The 14,486-nt window shown below is 44.1% G+C and overlaps 1 protein-coding gene across 2 annotated transcripts in view; it reads left to right on the plus strand.

Moving 5' to 3' along the window:
* The window catches only part of fgd5a (FYVE, RhoGEF and PH domain containing 5a), a 96,325-nt gene extending 82,335 nt beyond the window's left edge, over positions 1-13,990 (plus strand). The window contains exons 13-21 of one of the 2 annotated variants that reach the window (XM_080727738.1): positions 599-682; positions 1,962-2,041; positions 2,663-2,759; positions 3,044-3,181; positions 3,727-3,829; positions 6,951-7,087; positions 9,260-9,388; positions 12,453-12,607; positions 13,568-13,990. In XM_080727738.1, coding sequence (XP_080583864.1) covers positions 599-682; positions 1,962-2,041; positions 2,663-2,759; positions 3,044-3,181; positions 3,727-3,829; positions 6,951-7,087; positions 9,260-9,388; positions 12,453-12,607; positions 13,568-13,604 — 960 coding nt within the window. In that variant the 3' untranslated portion in view covers positions 13,605-13,990. The remainder of the gene's footprint in view (positions 1-598; positions 683-1,961; positions 2,042-2,662; positions 2,760-3,043; positions 3,182-3,726; positions 3,830-6,950; positions 7,088-9,259; positions 9,389-12,452; positions 12,608-13,567) is intronic. The other variant, XM_080727739.1, reaches the window with a different exon arrangement.
* The last annotated feature ends 496 nt before the right edge of the window (positions 13,991-14,486 follow it).

Raw genomic sequence — 14,486 nt, forward strand, 5'->3', positions numbered from 1 at the left:
TGGAGCAACAAGGGCAGTTAGGGATGTAGCTCAGGCTAGCACTGCCACCTCGTGGCCATTATTACACAGTATCTCGAAAGTCATGTCTTCAACATGGATCTGTCCCATTTCCCATATTCCCTCCTGATTGGCTACCATTGCCCTCTAAAGTGTGTGTATGCGACCTGACGGTCGCTTATCTTCCGATTAGGGAGTCTTACTGGTTTATTATTACCTTGTTTAGTGGAGAGTACAACTAGTTTTGTACAAACAACACATTCTTATTCATTCCCCACATTAATGTATTTTAAACAAATGGAACCAAATTTCAGGAAAACTTGAAGCTGGATGACTGTGTCTCTTTTACTATTTTTAAGAGATTTTTTTGCTGACCTGATATTGGAAGAAGACCTATGCACCTGCTTGGTGTAATATTTGGTTAGAATTCTTTTTGAAGATTTTCTTCTTTTTTTTTAAGTGTACCTAAATGTACTTTTTGAGTGCCAAAAAGTGACCCCCTGGTCTCAATGGATTTCCCTGAAGAAAAAAAAAGGGTTCCAATCAATCAATTCATTCAATCAACAGTAACACTGTTCTCTCCTCCTTTCATCTCCATCAGATGAATGACATCATGCTCTACACGTATCCTCAGCAGGACGGGAAATACAGGCTGAAGAACACCCTGTCTCTGTCTGGCATGAAGGTAAACCCACTCTCTTTCTCTCCAATCAACTTGTACGGATACAATTTTTGAGCCGTGCACCCGGGGTCATGGCTATGTTCCCTCAATCCCTAACAATTATTTTTTGAGCTACGCTCCAACATCTGGCTTTGTCTGGTTCCCAAAGAGTGTCTGGTCCCCAAAAGAATTCCGGGGCCCCAGAAATGTGAAGCGTGCCCTACATCTAGACTAGATATGGCCTACATCTAGACTAGATATGGCCTACATCTAGACTAGATATGGCCTACATCTAGACTAGATATGGCCTACATCTAGACTAGATATGGCCTACATCTAGACTAGATATGGCCTAGATCTAGACTAGATATGGCCTAGATCTAGACTAGATATGGCCTAGATCTAGACTAGATATGGCCTAGATCTAGACTAGATATGGCCTACATCTAGACTAGATATGGCCTAGATCTAGACTAGATATGGCCTACATCTAGACTAGATATGGCCTAGATCTAGACTAGATATGGCCTAGATCTAGACTAGATATGGCTTACATCTAGACTAGATATGGCCTACATCTAGACTAGATATGGCCTACATCTAGACTAGATATGGCCTACATCTAGACTAGATATGGCCTACATCTAGACTAGATATGGCCTACATCTAGACTAGATAGATATGGCCTACATCTAGACTAGATATGGCCTACATCTTGGCACAAACGTCTCAAAGTTTGTCGTACGCCCATGGGGTCCACCCTGGCCACAATATAACTTCTGGTTGGTTCTAGCGGAAGTGGCGGAAGTGCTGCATTTAACATGCACATGCACTGCGTTGCAGTCTTCCGGTGAAATTCTCACGGCGGAAGTTGAACGGTCTCTGCCAGATATTGTCACCAGGCTTTTCTCTTCGCAGATGAGTAAGCCTGACTACGCGAGGCTACATGGGGTTCCATTGGCCAAGTTTCACAGGACGCACTGTGATTGGCCAGCGGGACGCTTGACAAAATTAACTCATGAATAGCACCGCTCACTTCCCACTAGGTGTGATTTTTGTCCTACCCGATACCAATTCAGATACCCATAACTTGCGTATCGGCCAATGTAGACTAGAGTACCGATCCGATGGCATAGACTGGCATACTTGCAGGATACGGATACCAGCATTTTAAGTGGTATCGGCAGCTTGTCCGATGCTGGTATCGGTTTCAGAAAACAACTTTACAATCAACTGCTGACTCCTCTCTGTGTTTTGTAGGTTTAGCTGACTGTCATTGTGTCGTGTTTAATTCTCTGTCCAGGTGAGCAAGCCCGTCCTGGACAACGTGCTGAACTGTTTGAGGATCGAGGTGTCTGACATCACCATCACGCTCTCCGCCAGGTGAGCCTCTCACAAACCTGGTTCATACTACAGTACGTCGTACAACAGGTGTTTCATTTGTCGAAAAAAGCCATTCTACAATCTGTGGGCTTGTAGATCGGCTGTTGTCAGCGAACCACACCGTGTCAATGAAGCAATATGCTTCATCAGCAGTAGACTTCTGAATTCTGACACAAGACCTCCGTTCTCCCAAGGCCTTGAGTCAGACAGAAACATTTTGTCACAAACATGATTTACACATGCAAAAAAGTGATTTATCTAAACTATAAGTATCACAATCCATGCAGTGGATGGATGGATGGATGGATGGATGGATGGATGGATGGATGGATGGAGTGTGTGTGGGTGTGTGTGTGTGTGTGTGTGGGTGGGTGTGTGTGTGTGTGTGTGTGTGTGTGTGTGTGTGTGTGTGTGTGTGTGTGTGTGTGTGTGTGTGTGTGTGTGTGTGTGTGCGTGCGTGCGTGCGTGCGTGCGTGCGTGCGTGCGTGTGTAAAGGCAGGAACGCCCCCCAAAAAACGAGCTGTTCACTGGAGATGAAGGGAGAGAGCCTCAAACAGGCAGAGGTGGAATGCCGTCATGCATCACATCCAACTGTATCTCTGTCTGTCTGTCTGTCTCTAGCTCGGTGGGAGAGAGAGAAGACTGGTTCCACACGTTGATTCGAGCCATAGCGGACAACGCCGCAGGACTCTGCACGTTTGGTGGACCCTGCAGCGAGGTAGGAACATAAAGATAAGATGTCATGGAGCACTGCTGCAAGCTCTGTAATGCTCCCATGTAAGGCATGTGTAATCCTTTTTTTTGTTAATCCTCTTTTTTTTTCTTGGTGTATTCTTGTTAAGTGGTGTCTCATGTACGTATGTTTGTGATGTCAAAGTCCTTCCCTATAATAAAAAAATATTCAAACAGGAGGCATGTGTAGAATTGGCCTCAGGTGTTAATGGGTTTGCACAAACTGTGAAAGACTTGCCTTTGTCAACAACAGCGCTCCTCTCTCTCCAGGCCCGGGAGAAGCTGTGGATGGCTCTGGGAGAGGCAGCTCCAGTCCTGGTGCCAGTGTCCCACGTCATGATGTGCATGAACTGCACCTCCGACTTCAGCCTGACGCTCAGGCGACACCACTGCAACGCCTGTGGCAAGGTCCGACACCTACTGTACACCCACACCATAACACCTACACCAGGGGTCTTCAACGTTTTCAGGCCAAGGACCCCTTAGTCGAGAGAGAGATGAAGCAGGGACCTCCACAACCCATAGATACCATATAGTTTCATCGTTTGACAGCACAATCATCAGTGTATTTTGGGTTCATGTAAATTTGTGTTTTCAGATATTTAACCACTTGAACCATCAATACTTAATAAACTTGACCTTTCACTCTGTACTTAGTCTGCTCTTTCCTCTCTACACAAAACCTCTTTGCCGAAAATAGACGATCTACAAGCTTGTAGATCGGCTATTTTTGGAGGACCCCCTGTTGTAACTCTGAGGACCCCCTAGGGGTCCCAGACCCCCTGTTGAAGACCCCTGACCTACACCATAACACTAACACAATTTTTTTAGGGGTGTCCACCAGTTCAAACATGATTATTTGGCGGGGGGGCCTGAAAAGAACCACTGTTGTAAAGCACTGGACTTGAACCTTTGAGAGCTCATTGCTGGTGTCTCCCTCCCTCCCTGTGCAGGTGGTGTGTCGGTCGTGTTCCAGGAACAGATACCCTCTGAAGTACCTCAAAGACAGGGTGGTCAAAGTGTGTGATCACTGCTACGCCCAGCTCAGGAAGAGAGGTGTGTCTGCACGCGCCTTTCTTTTCTCTTGTGTGTGTGTGTGTGTGTGTGTGTGTGCGTTTGTGTGCGTGCAATTATTATAGTTTCACTCTGTCCTCTTGTTCTTCCTGTCTAACAGAAAGATGATATCCCTTGTCTTCAGTTTTGTTCTAATATTGATTGTGTGATGGTAGAAGCACTCACAGTTTTTCACTTAAAGTAGCACTATATAACTTTACTCTTCTATCCCGGATTTGAATCCGGTTTCCTGCTCAATCGCTGACATTTACCATTGAGCGAATAGAGCCGGCCTGCTTGCTCAGGGGATAAATTGGATCTTGACCTTCAGGTCAAAATTGGTGTCAGGTCCTGTCTTGGTGAGACATGACCTTTGACACAATATCAATGTCTCAATAGAATAGCAAAATAAATCCTTTGAAAATGTCAGATCTACAAGCTCACAAGTGAGATTGTAGATTGTTTTGTAATAATAATACAACTTTACAAAGTCACTAGTAACTAAATTTTTCTAATAATGATATTGGAGTAAAAGTAAAATGTTTGCCTTTAACTCATTCCCCGCCTCCCCCGATAGTCCCGAGAAAATCCCAATGTCGTTCCCCGCCAGGCCCGATAGTCCCGAGAATTTGCTTTTATATAATGTAATGTTTAATTACACTCTCCCCCAGCTCGTGACAAATTTTTATCCTTTTATCTTACAGAGAACCTAAAATATCACACATCAAAGTAAGTGTGTTTGAAAAAAAGACTGTAATAATGTATAAATTGCAATACAAATGCATATAAATCTCCCCATAACCCACAGTGAACTGGCACAGTGACGCATTTTGCGCACACAAGGCTGGCGGAAAAAAAAAGAGAAGAAAAAAAAAGTGTGAGAACAGCTGTGTGTGTGTGTGTGTGTGTGTGTGTGTGTGTGTGTGTGTGTGTGTGTGTGTGTGTGTGTGTGTGTGTGTGTGTGTGTGTGTGTGTGTGTGTGTGTGTGTGTGTGAACATCTCTTAGCTGGCTGGTGGTCCACGGACCACTGTCTGTTTCAGTGGTCCCCCTGTCCTGATCAGCACAGTGCTATCAGAGTCTCTGATTCAGAGATCTGTCTCTCTCTCTCTCTCTCTCTCTCTCTCTAGATACAAAATAATTATCGCCAATTCGCCATATAATGCTTCTAAAACATACCTGAGAATGATGATGGTTGATTAGAATCCACAGGTTATAATCCATATATCCAGGCTATAATATATTGTTTTGTAATGGTCCACAAGCAGCCAAGCAGGCCATTGGCGCCAGGCGGTCCTTTGCAAAGGGGGGTCCCTGGTCGGCTTTCTAACAGGGGGTCCGCGGGCCCAACGCTTCGCTCCGCAGAGCAGTGGGAACACTAATCAACTCTTACAAAATCAATCAATAAAACTGCCCGATTACATAAAGTTCACGACGCGATCCAGTTGAGTCAGAGACAAGTGAAGTGGTCCCTGGAAGGGGGTCCGTCCTCTCATTACCCTGCCTGGTCTCCAGCCAACACTTCTCACGGACCACCACCAAAACTCCCACGCTCCCCCACCACGCTCCTCCCAAAAAGCAAGAGATCAACTAGTGTCGTTACTAACGAGCAAAGACGCAGAGGAGCTGTTTAGCAGGGCAGTGCAGAGGATTTTTTTAGGGGCAGGGGGAGACATTTTTCCAACATGTCCTAGAATGTGAAAATAGCAGATCTACAAGCTCGACTTTGATTGATTGATTGAAGACTTTATTAGAAGTTTGCATAGGAAAAGGTACAGTTTCATGACGGTACAGTTCACTGGTACAAGGTCTACTAAAAGGAGATCCATGAAAAGACTAAGCTTATTTCCACTGGAAACCATTGAAGTATCTCATATAAAATTGAATGACAAGCTCTCAATGTGTCACAGTCTCAGAGCGATGTGTTGAGCTTGTAGAGCTTGTAGATCTGCTATTTTCACATTCTAGGACATGTTAGAAAAAAGACTCATGCCCCCTTTTATGTCTATTTGTGTGTGTGCACCTGTACAGAGCAAAAGACAACCAGCAGACACACAGAGACAGAGAGAAAGCGCCCCCAAGTGGGGGCTCACAGAAATACTCACAGAAATACTGCAATATAGTATGTGAGTTTTTTGGTCAGATATAGCCAATAAAAATATTTTTCTCTGCATTTTTCTAAACAGAAAATTCTAAAAATAAATCCTATTACATAATTACATTAGTACACTTATCTGATAATGCCTGAAGCCATAAAGACACATCTCAAGTGAGTTATCCACTTGAAAACAGATCATTCACAAAAAGGTCAATAACTCCAATTATTTTGAATTTCCACCTGGATTTTGAAAAAACAAGGGGTTTGAAATGGCCAAAACTCTAGATTGCTACATCGTACATACAAAAAAATATTTTTTGGAGAGACTAGAGGATGTCCTCTTTTAATCCATGCACTGTATGACATTTTCGTGCAAACAGGGAATTTAGGAAAAATGTCTAAATATGAAGAAAATGCTTAAACAAAATGGCAGGGGAGCCTACAGTGAATGTTAAAATGGCGGTCAATGTGTTAAAGGGATATTCCACTTTGAAAAAAACTTTTGGTCACTTTATCATCTAATCAGGCTTTTATGAACACCCTGAACAGTTTTTAATTTACTTCATTCAATATTTAGATATTTGATGTAAATGTTATCTGCCCCCCCCCCCCCCCCCCCCCCCCCCCCCAGGCTCAGGGCCTCTCCACATACACACCCATTGTAACTTCAAACTCCATTTTAACCATGATAGATTCATTAAAAACACCCATTACTTTTTTCTGGTGACTCATACTACCCTCCTAATACGTGAGCAGGCCGTGTTTTTTCGATAATATTTTTAATTTATTTTAATTTTTTTGGAGTTTGAAGTTACAATATGGTGTGTATGTGGAGAGGCCCTGAGCCTGGGGAGGCAGACTCATGCAAGGCAGAGTTTTTTTGAAAGTGGAATATCCCTTTAAGATGTAGTGGAATAGAAGTAAAAACACATATTGAACATTGGAAGTACTCCAGTAAAGTAAGTACATTTAACTTTCCACCGCTGATGGCGCATGTGTGCGTGGTGTGTGCGTGTGCATGTCTCCAGGTGGCAGTATGTCGGGGGCGTGCGGTAACTCCAGTCCTCGCTCGCACCGGGCCAGCCGGCCCCTCTCTGCGGTCTTCCAGAGCTTACAGACCCCCAGCCTGTGGAAGACCAGGAAGTCCAGCTCTCCACTGAACCAGGTCAGTGCTCAAACAATATTTTTTTTTTAAAACGAACATTTGTAACTCAAATATTTGCTTCTGGATGGTCCCTGGAACAAGATATTTGGAGATCGGTGGTCCGCAGCCAAATACATGTAATTTTGAAAAGGTTTGAGAACCACTGATTTAGAAGAAGGATTTAGAAGACATTTATCCACGAGTTTCCAACGCCCCATAGTGCATTGCGCAGACGTCTGCATCAAGCTACCGCCGCCGAATTACAAGCTCACAACGGGTTGCATCTGCGACGCGACGTGAGCTTGTATGTCTGCTGTTAAACCCGGAAGTTTGGTCCTGATAGTCTCCAGTAAACTCCCGGGGAAACTTGTGGATAGAATCAGGTAAAAAATATTCTGAAAAGATTTTTCAAAAATAGCAGATCTACAAGCTCACAGCGCGGCACTCGTGCGACAGTCTTGTATGATGAAGCAGGGCTTTTACTTTACGAAAAGATGTACACTTTTGAAACTTGGACATACAAGGTTTCTGCCCGACAGTGACGATATACCTGTGTATGCTGTCAGAGATACAGACTTGTAAGGGTCTATTATAGCAGGGGTTCCCAATCTTTTTTGTCTCAGGGCACCCTATAAATATTTATTTTAATCCGAGGCATAATAATTTTCACTCCCAGCACCTTAAATTTATAGAATATCGTCGTTGTCGGGTAGAAACCTTGTATGTCCAAAACCGTTCGTTTTGTATTTATCATCTATAAAATATACTAAACTAGTGAAAACAGCCGATCTACAAGCACACAACGCCTCTACAGCAGATCTACAAGCACACAACGCCTCGCATCGCGAGGCGTTGTGTGCTTGTAGATCTGCTGTTTTCACTAGTTTTGTGCGACAGAGGTTTCTGCCTGACAGTGACGATATTTTAGTGATTATGTTGCGAGGAAAACGTTGAGATAATAGCCATTTTGGTTAGAACTGACTGAAAATAACTTTGTACTTCAAGTTTAAAATGATACAAAATATTTCTTCAAGTGTCCAAATAAATCCCAAATATTATCAAATTATCTCGCGGCACCCCTGGGTGCCCCGTCACCCACTTTGAAAACCCCTGTATTATAGAACCCCTTCAAACAACCCTGAAAGTCCCTGAACCCCACTTTGAGAATGCGTCTATGCTTTGTGTCTAAGCATAAAGAGATGTTCCCTGACCGGGAATCGAACCCGGGCCGCGGCGGTGAGAGCGCCGAATCCTAACCACTAGACCACCAGGGATCTGGGAGGCAACCTTCACAAGTCCAGCAATTAAATATGTGTCATGGAATGTCAGTGATCTCTGGTATGCAGCCTATCTGGCAGTGTGTAGTACAGAAAGATGGCCTGTAGAGGGCACTCTCTGTCTACAGTTAGTCAGCCTGTTGAAGATACCCATCTGACAGACCATAATGCCTAGCAACTGCAGTCTGCATACTGTAGCATGTTCCGGTATAGAATACATTGCAAAAAGCGGTATTTATCCGCTAATAAGGTGACAAAAACTAAAAGGTAATTATCTAAACACACATGCATCTTATTTTCTAATGTCTGATGAACATTATTCATACAGTATCTCATATGTAGTGAAATATTATGTTTTTGTCAAGTATTTAAAGGCATTTTTTCAGATATGTGAATGAGGAATAGGAAAAGAGCTGACTGCTGGGGGCGTGTTTCTCCCTCCGCGTCATCAGCGCCCACACCCTAGGTGGGGTTGGCGATAGGGCCTTTCTGTGTGGAGTTTGGATGTTCTCCCCGTGTCTCCTAGGGTTGATACCCTCACAAAAACATGCCAGCCGGGCGCCTGATGGAGGGGAAAGGAACTGGTTGGAATAACGTGTTCCTTCCACGTGCTACGTCCATCCCAGGGAAATCCCCCGTCAGGTGAAAAGAAACAACTTGGACTACCCATGCGTTGAAGGAAGCATGAGTTTTGTCCGTTGTCTCCCCAGGCACGGCAGAGGGAGAGCAGATCCCAGGATTACATAGGCACCAGGCACTGGGTGAAAAGTGGGTTACAATATCGTGGGATAAAGATTATAAGGAAAGAAAAAAGGTAAAGAGCTGACTGACAGCTGACTACAGCTGGGCGGGGCAAGACTCTTGTGTCCTGCATAAAATAATGCTGAAGTCTTCATTTATGTCCTCCTTCCTCTAGGTGGCGCTGGGTGCAGAGGGCTCCACCATCAGCGGCAGCCTGCACCGCCGGAAAAAGAGCAAGAGGAAGTGGAAGAGGCTGTGGTTCCTCCTCAAAGACAAGGTGCTCTACACCTTCACAGCCCGCGAGGTGAGGGGGCACAGAGACTCCCCACAGTGTCCCCCCAAACACACCACAGAAACTGGGGACTGCCTATAAGTCCGAAGGTTCATTAGTCCGAAGGGTTAATTAGTCCGAATTTAGTTAGGGTTACTGAGGTTAAGGTTAGGGTTAGGGTTAGAGTTAGACATAGTATTCTTAACAAATTCGGACTAATGAACCTTCAGACTAATGAACCTTCGGACCATTGCCATGGCACCCAGAGACTCTCCACAGTGTCCCCCCAAACACACCACAGAGACTCCCCACACCGGCCCCCCGGGAACCTTGTGTATTTTTAAAGCAAACATTTTTAACTAAAACTTTGCTTCTGGGGTCCCTGGAACTAAATATTTTGAGATGGGGGTCCATGGCCAAATACATATCATTTTGGGTGTCCTTGACATTTGAGCACGTTTGAGCACCACTGACAGAAACATTTTATTAAAAAAAACCTTAGAAGGATTTAGAAGACACTTATAGAATCGGGTCAAAATATTCAAAGACTTGCACGCGTTGCTGCGCTGCAACGCGTTGTGCAGCTTGTCGATCTGCTGTTTTCAGGCGAAGGTTTTTCCCAGAATACGGAGGCTGGTAGTTCTGCCCTAGTTTTATACTTTGCCGTGCACAATGGTGTTGCGTGAAAATAGCTGATCTACAAGCTAAAAATAATAAATAAAGACACAGGTTCTTTGCGTGTGGATCAGCATTTTTTGCAGTTTGGGCAGATGTTCGCTATAATGACATACCCAAAATAGGGACTCCAAGTTGAAAGCACACACACTGACAAGACACTCACACATCCAGGGAGCTGTTCTGTACATGCATACAGTCTCTGTGGAAACCTCATATGTCCCAAACTGTTAGTTTTCAGGATTCCAATTCAAAAATATCAAAAATAGAAGATCTACAAGCTCAAAATGTGTAGATTTCTTGCGTTTCGAGCGTTTCAAGCTTGCGGATCTGCTACATTTGATGCTTTTGTGTGACGCTGTTGTGTGATCAACTAGGGTATTCATTTACGAAAAGAAATGTTAGAATATGGAGATAAGAGGTTTCCGTAAGATGCCCGCTTCGCTCGCCGATGCCACGTGCTGAGATCAGTTCATTCATCGCCTCACATTATATCGCCTTATAAATGAAGCCTATATAACAACACGCTCCCAAAACACTCACCTTCATCTCTCCTTATAAACTCACTGTTCCGTCTGGCCATGCAGCGCACTGTGAAATCTAAACCCATTTAACGTTCCCCACTCCTGCCAATTCTCTTTCCCTTGCCTCCGGGCAACACTAATTACTCCCCTAATCTGGGGGATCTCTGTGCTCCTTTTGTTTTGCTTTGGCAAGAACATCTTTGAATCTCGCTCTTTTGCTTTAGTCTTTACGTTTCATCCCAGGCGAGGAGCTCAATCGGCTGAGGTTTTGGACAAGTTTGACATCACAAGCCTAGGGGGGCGTCAAGCTTGTCCAAAACCTCAGCCGATTTAGACACTTTTTGACACTATAGATGCATGCCAGGATTGGGGCCTCAAGAGCATCAACTAATATAACTTTACTGTCGGGTGTAAACTATGTATGTGTGAAAAGTGTTCACAAAAATGGTGAACATATTTTCGCAGATGAAGTATGGCATTCATTTATGAAAAAAAGGTGAAATGTGGAGTTACAAGGTTTCTGCCCGACATGACAGCCAAGATGAGACCACTTTTTGCACTAAAAAGGATGGCTTTTTAGTAAGAAATTGGGTCATTAATGATATAAAATAAATAACAACAATACTATACTTTACTCTGTCAACTGGCTGGCCATAATGACTAATTGCTACTATACGTCTATGAAGGGACTGTTTTGACTCATTAGTTTCCAGATTGGAGCCGTTGGTGATTTCTCGACCAGGGGGGGCATTAACATTCAGAGCAGAGAAAATGAGAAAAGTCTGGGCATTCTAAAAAAAAAAGAGGCGCATTGTGTTTCTAGTTTTTCCAACATGATAATAAACCCAGCATGCATCTAGCTGAACATAATAAGTGCTCCCAGGGGCGTCATAATTAGGGGAAAAGTGGGACTGAGTTACTAGGGCCCAAGGTGGAGGGGCCTTCATTATTTTATACTTTAGCTATTGTTCTAGGTTCTCTGACTGGGGAGGGAGTCGGAGAGATAGGCGGATTATTGCTCTGGGTCTAATGGTCGTTATAACAATGTCCTCTTAATCAAAATACGGTATGTCAAAATACAAGTCATTAAAATGTATCTTGATATGGCACATTGACACTCTAGAACAGGGGTTTTCAAAGTGGGTGACGGGGCACCCTGGGGTGCCGTGACGGCAGTCCAGGGGTGCCGCGAGATCATTTGATAATTTATTTGGACACTTGAAAAAATATTTTGTATCATTTTAAACTTGAAGTATACAGTTATTTTCAGTCAGTTCTAACCAAAATGGCTATTATCTCAATGTTTTCCTCGCAACATAATTACTAAAATATCGTCACTGTCAGGCAGAAACCTCTGTTGCACAAAACTAGTGAAAACAGCCGATCGACAAGCACACAACGCCTCGCGATGCGAGGCGTTGTGTGCTTGTAGATCTGCTGTTTTCACTAGTTTAGTACATTTTGTAGATGATAAATACAAAACGAACGGTTTTGGACATATAAGGTTTCCACCCGACAACGATGATATGCTATAAATATAAGGTGCTGGGAGTGAAAATTATAATGTAGGGGTGCCTCGGATGAAAAAAATATTCATGGGGTGCCCTGAGACAAAAAAGTTTGGGAACCCCTGGTCTAGAAAATAAAAACATGGCACTTCATTTCAAAAAAGGTTGCTGACCCCTGATGTAGTATGATCAAGTAGTTAGTTAATTTACGAAGGAATAAACACAAAAAGTCAAATTACAGAGCGACGGTAAGAGGTTTGTCTGCCGGACAACAGTGATTATTCTGCTCTCTCTCTCTCTCTCTCTCTCTCTCTCTCTCTCTCTCTCTCTCTCTCTCTCTCTCTCTCTCTCTCTCTCTCTCTCTCTCTCTCTCTCCTCTGGTCTCCCCAGGACAAGGTGGCGTCGGAGACCCTGCCCCTGCAGGGCTTCACGGTCAAGCTGACCGAGCGTCCGGAGGGCGAGGAGAGCAGCAACGTGTTCCAGCTCTACCACAAGAAGACGCTCTACTACACCTTCAGAGCAGACGACCAGCACACCGCACGCAGGTCAGCTACCCTATACAGACCGGGAACGCAAATCTGTGTCACTTTAGATTTGAACCACCATTATTTCAACCTTAACCCATTTAGGCCTAGAATTATTGAATGCTTTAACCAGTGGAAAAATAGCAGATATACAAGCTCACAGCGCGGCAAGCTCACAGCGCGGCACCGAGTGCCGCGCTGCGAGCTTGTAGATCTGCTATTTTTCATGAAAACGTGCGCAAATCTTTGAATGTATGCATTTTCAAAGCGAACGTTTGGAACTCAAATTTTGCTTCTGGGTGGTCCCTGGAACTCGATATTTTGAGATGGGGGTCCCTGGCCAAATACATATCATTTTGGGGGTCCTTCACATGAAAAGGTTTGAGAACCACTGACAGTAGTCTCTCAAGAACAGACTAACTGAGCTCCAGTTGAGTGAAAAGGACCTTTTCTTTGACGATGGCTGGCCAGATTGCTGACATATAAAACTCAGGTTTTTCAAAAAATCTTAGAAGGATTCAAAAGACACTTATAGAATCAGGTCAAAATTCTAATTTTCACTATTTTTCAAAAATAGCAGATCTACAAGCTTGCATTGCCGCGCTGCAAGCTTGTATATCTGCCATTTTTCAATAGTTAAAGCATAAAATAATGATACCCAATAATGTGTACCCGTTAAACTATTGAAAAATAGCAGATAATACAAGCTCACAGCGTGGCACGGAGTGCCGCTGCTTTCAGATATGGCATGGAAAGAGGGCGTTTGCATTTCTTTCACCATAGTAAAAACTGTTTTCATGGTCTGGAGAGGGCACTTTTTACAGAGGGATACAAAAGGCAGGGGCTCAAGCCCCCTTCTTTGATGTCTATTGTGTGCACGTGCCTGGTTCTAATCTACTCTTGTCTGTGCTATAGTTGCAGACTCTGCCCTCCGTTATCAGTTTGTGCGCAGGATTCAAACGTCCTTCTCTTGTCTTACAGGTGGGTGAACGCCATGGAGGAGGCTACCGTTTTATAGCACCTAGCCAGGCAGGCGGGCGTGCGGGCGGGCGTGGAGCCCTGCTGATCATGACTGCTCTGAGCTCATCCTCTGTGGAGTAACAGCCACGCGTTCCAACCACAGACCATCATCCCATCAGCAAGGCTAAAGTACATTAAAGTCTGCCCCGCACTGGATTGCTTTTACACTACTAGGAATTATTTAATGAGTGTTTGACGAGCCTGCCCTCATAACGGTAGGAGTGTTTTGAAACATGCGGCAGAGGAGTTGAGGCCATGGTGGATTCGGCAGCCCGAGCGCAGAAGAAAACCCTCATTGGAATATATATGCCAACCAGGGGCGTTGCACCAAATTCTGGGCCTGGGTACAAGGATTCACTGCGGGCTCCCCAGGAATGTTCTTCATAGGGGGAGGAGGGGGTTTAACCCATTTAGACTGGGGACGCATTATTACGCGTTATTTTGTGCTTTAACTATTGAAAAATAGCAGATCTACAAGCTCACGGCGTAGCACCGAGTGCCGCGCTGCGAGCTTGTAGATCTGCTGTTTTTGCAAAAATCTTGAAAATTTGTGCAAGTCTTTGAATATTCTAAATCCTTCTATGGTTTTTTGAAAAACCTATGTTTCTATGTCAGTGGTGCTCAAACCTTTTCATGTGAAGAACCCCCAAAATGATATTTATTTGGCCACGGACCCCCATCTCAAAATATGTAGTTCCAGGGACCCCCCAGAAGCCAAATTTGAGTTACAAAATGTTAGCTTAAAAAATACATATATTCAAAGATCTGCACACATTTTCACGACTTTTCAAAAATAGCAGATCTACAAGCCCAGTGCCGCGCTGTGAGCTTGTATATCTGCTATTTTTCAATAGCTAAAGTATAAAATAATGCCAGGCCC

The sequence above is a fragment of the Nannobrachium achirus genome (genome assembly GCF_963921795.1).
Source record: "Nannobrachium achirus genome assembly, chromosome: 6".
NCBI lineage: Eukaryota > Metazoa > Chordata > Actinopteri > Myctophiformes > Myctophidae > Nannobrachium > Nannobrachium achirus.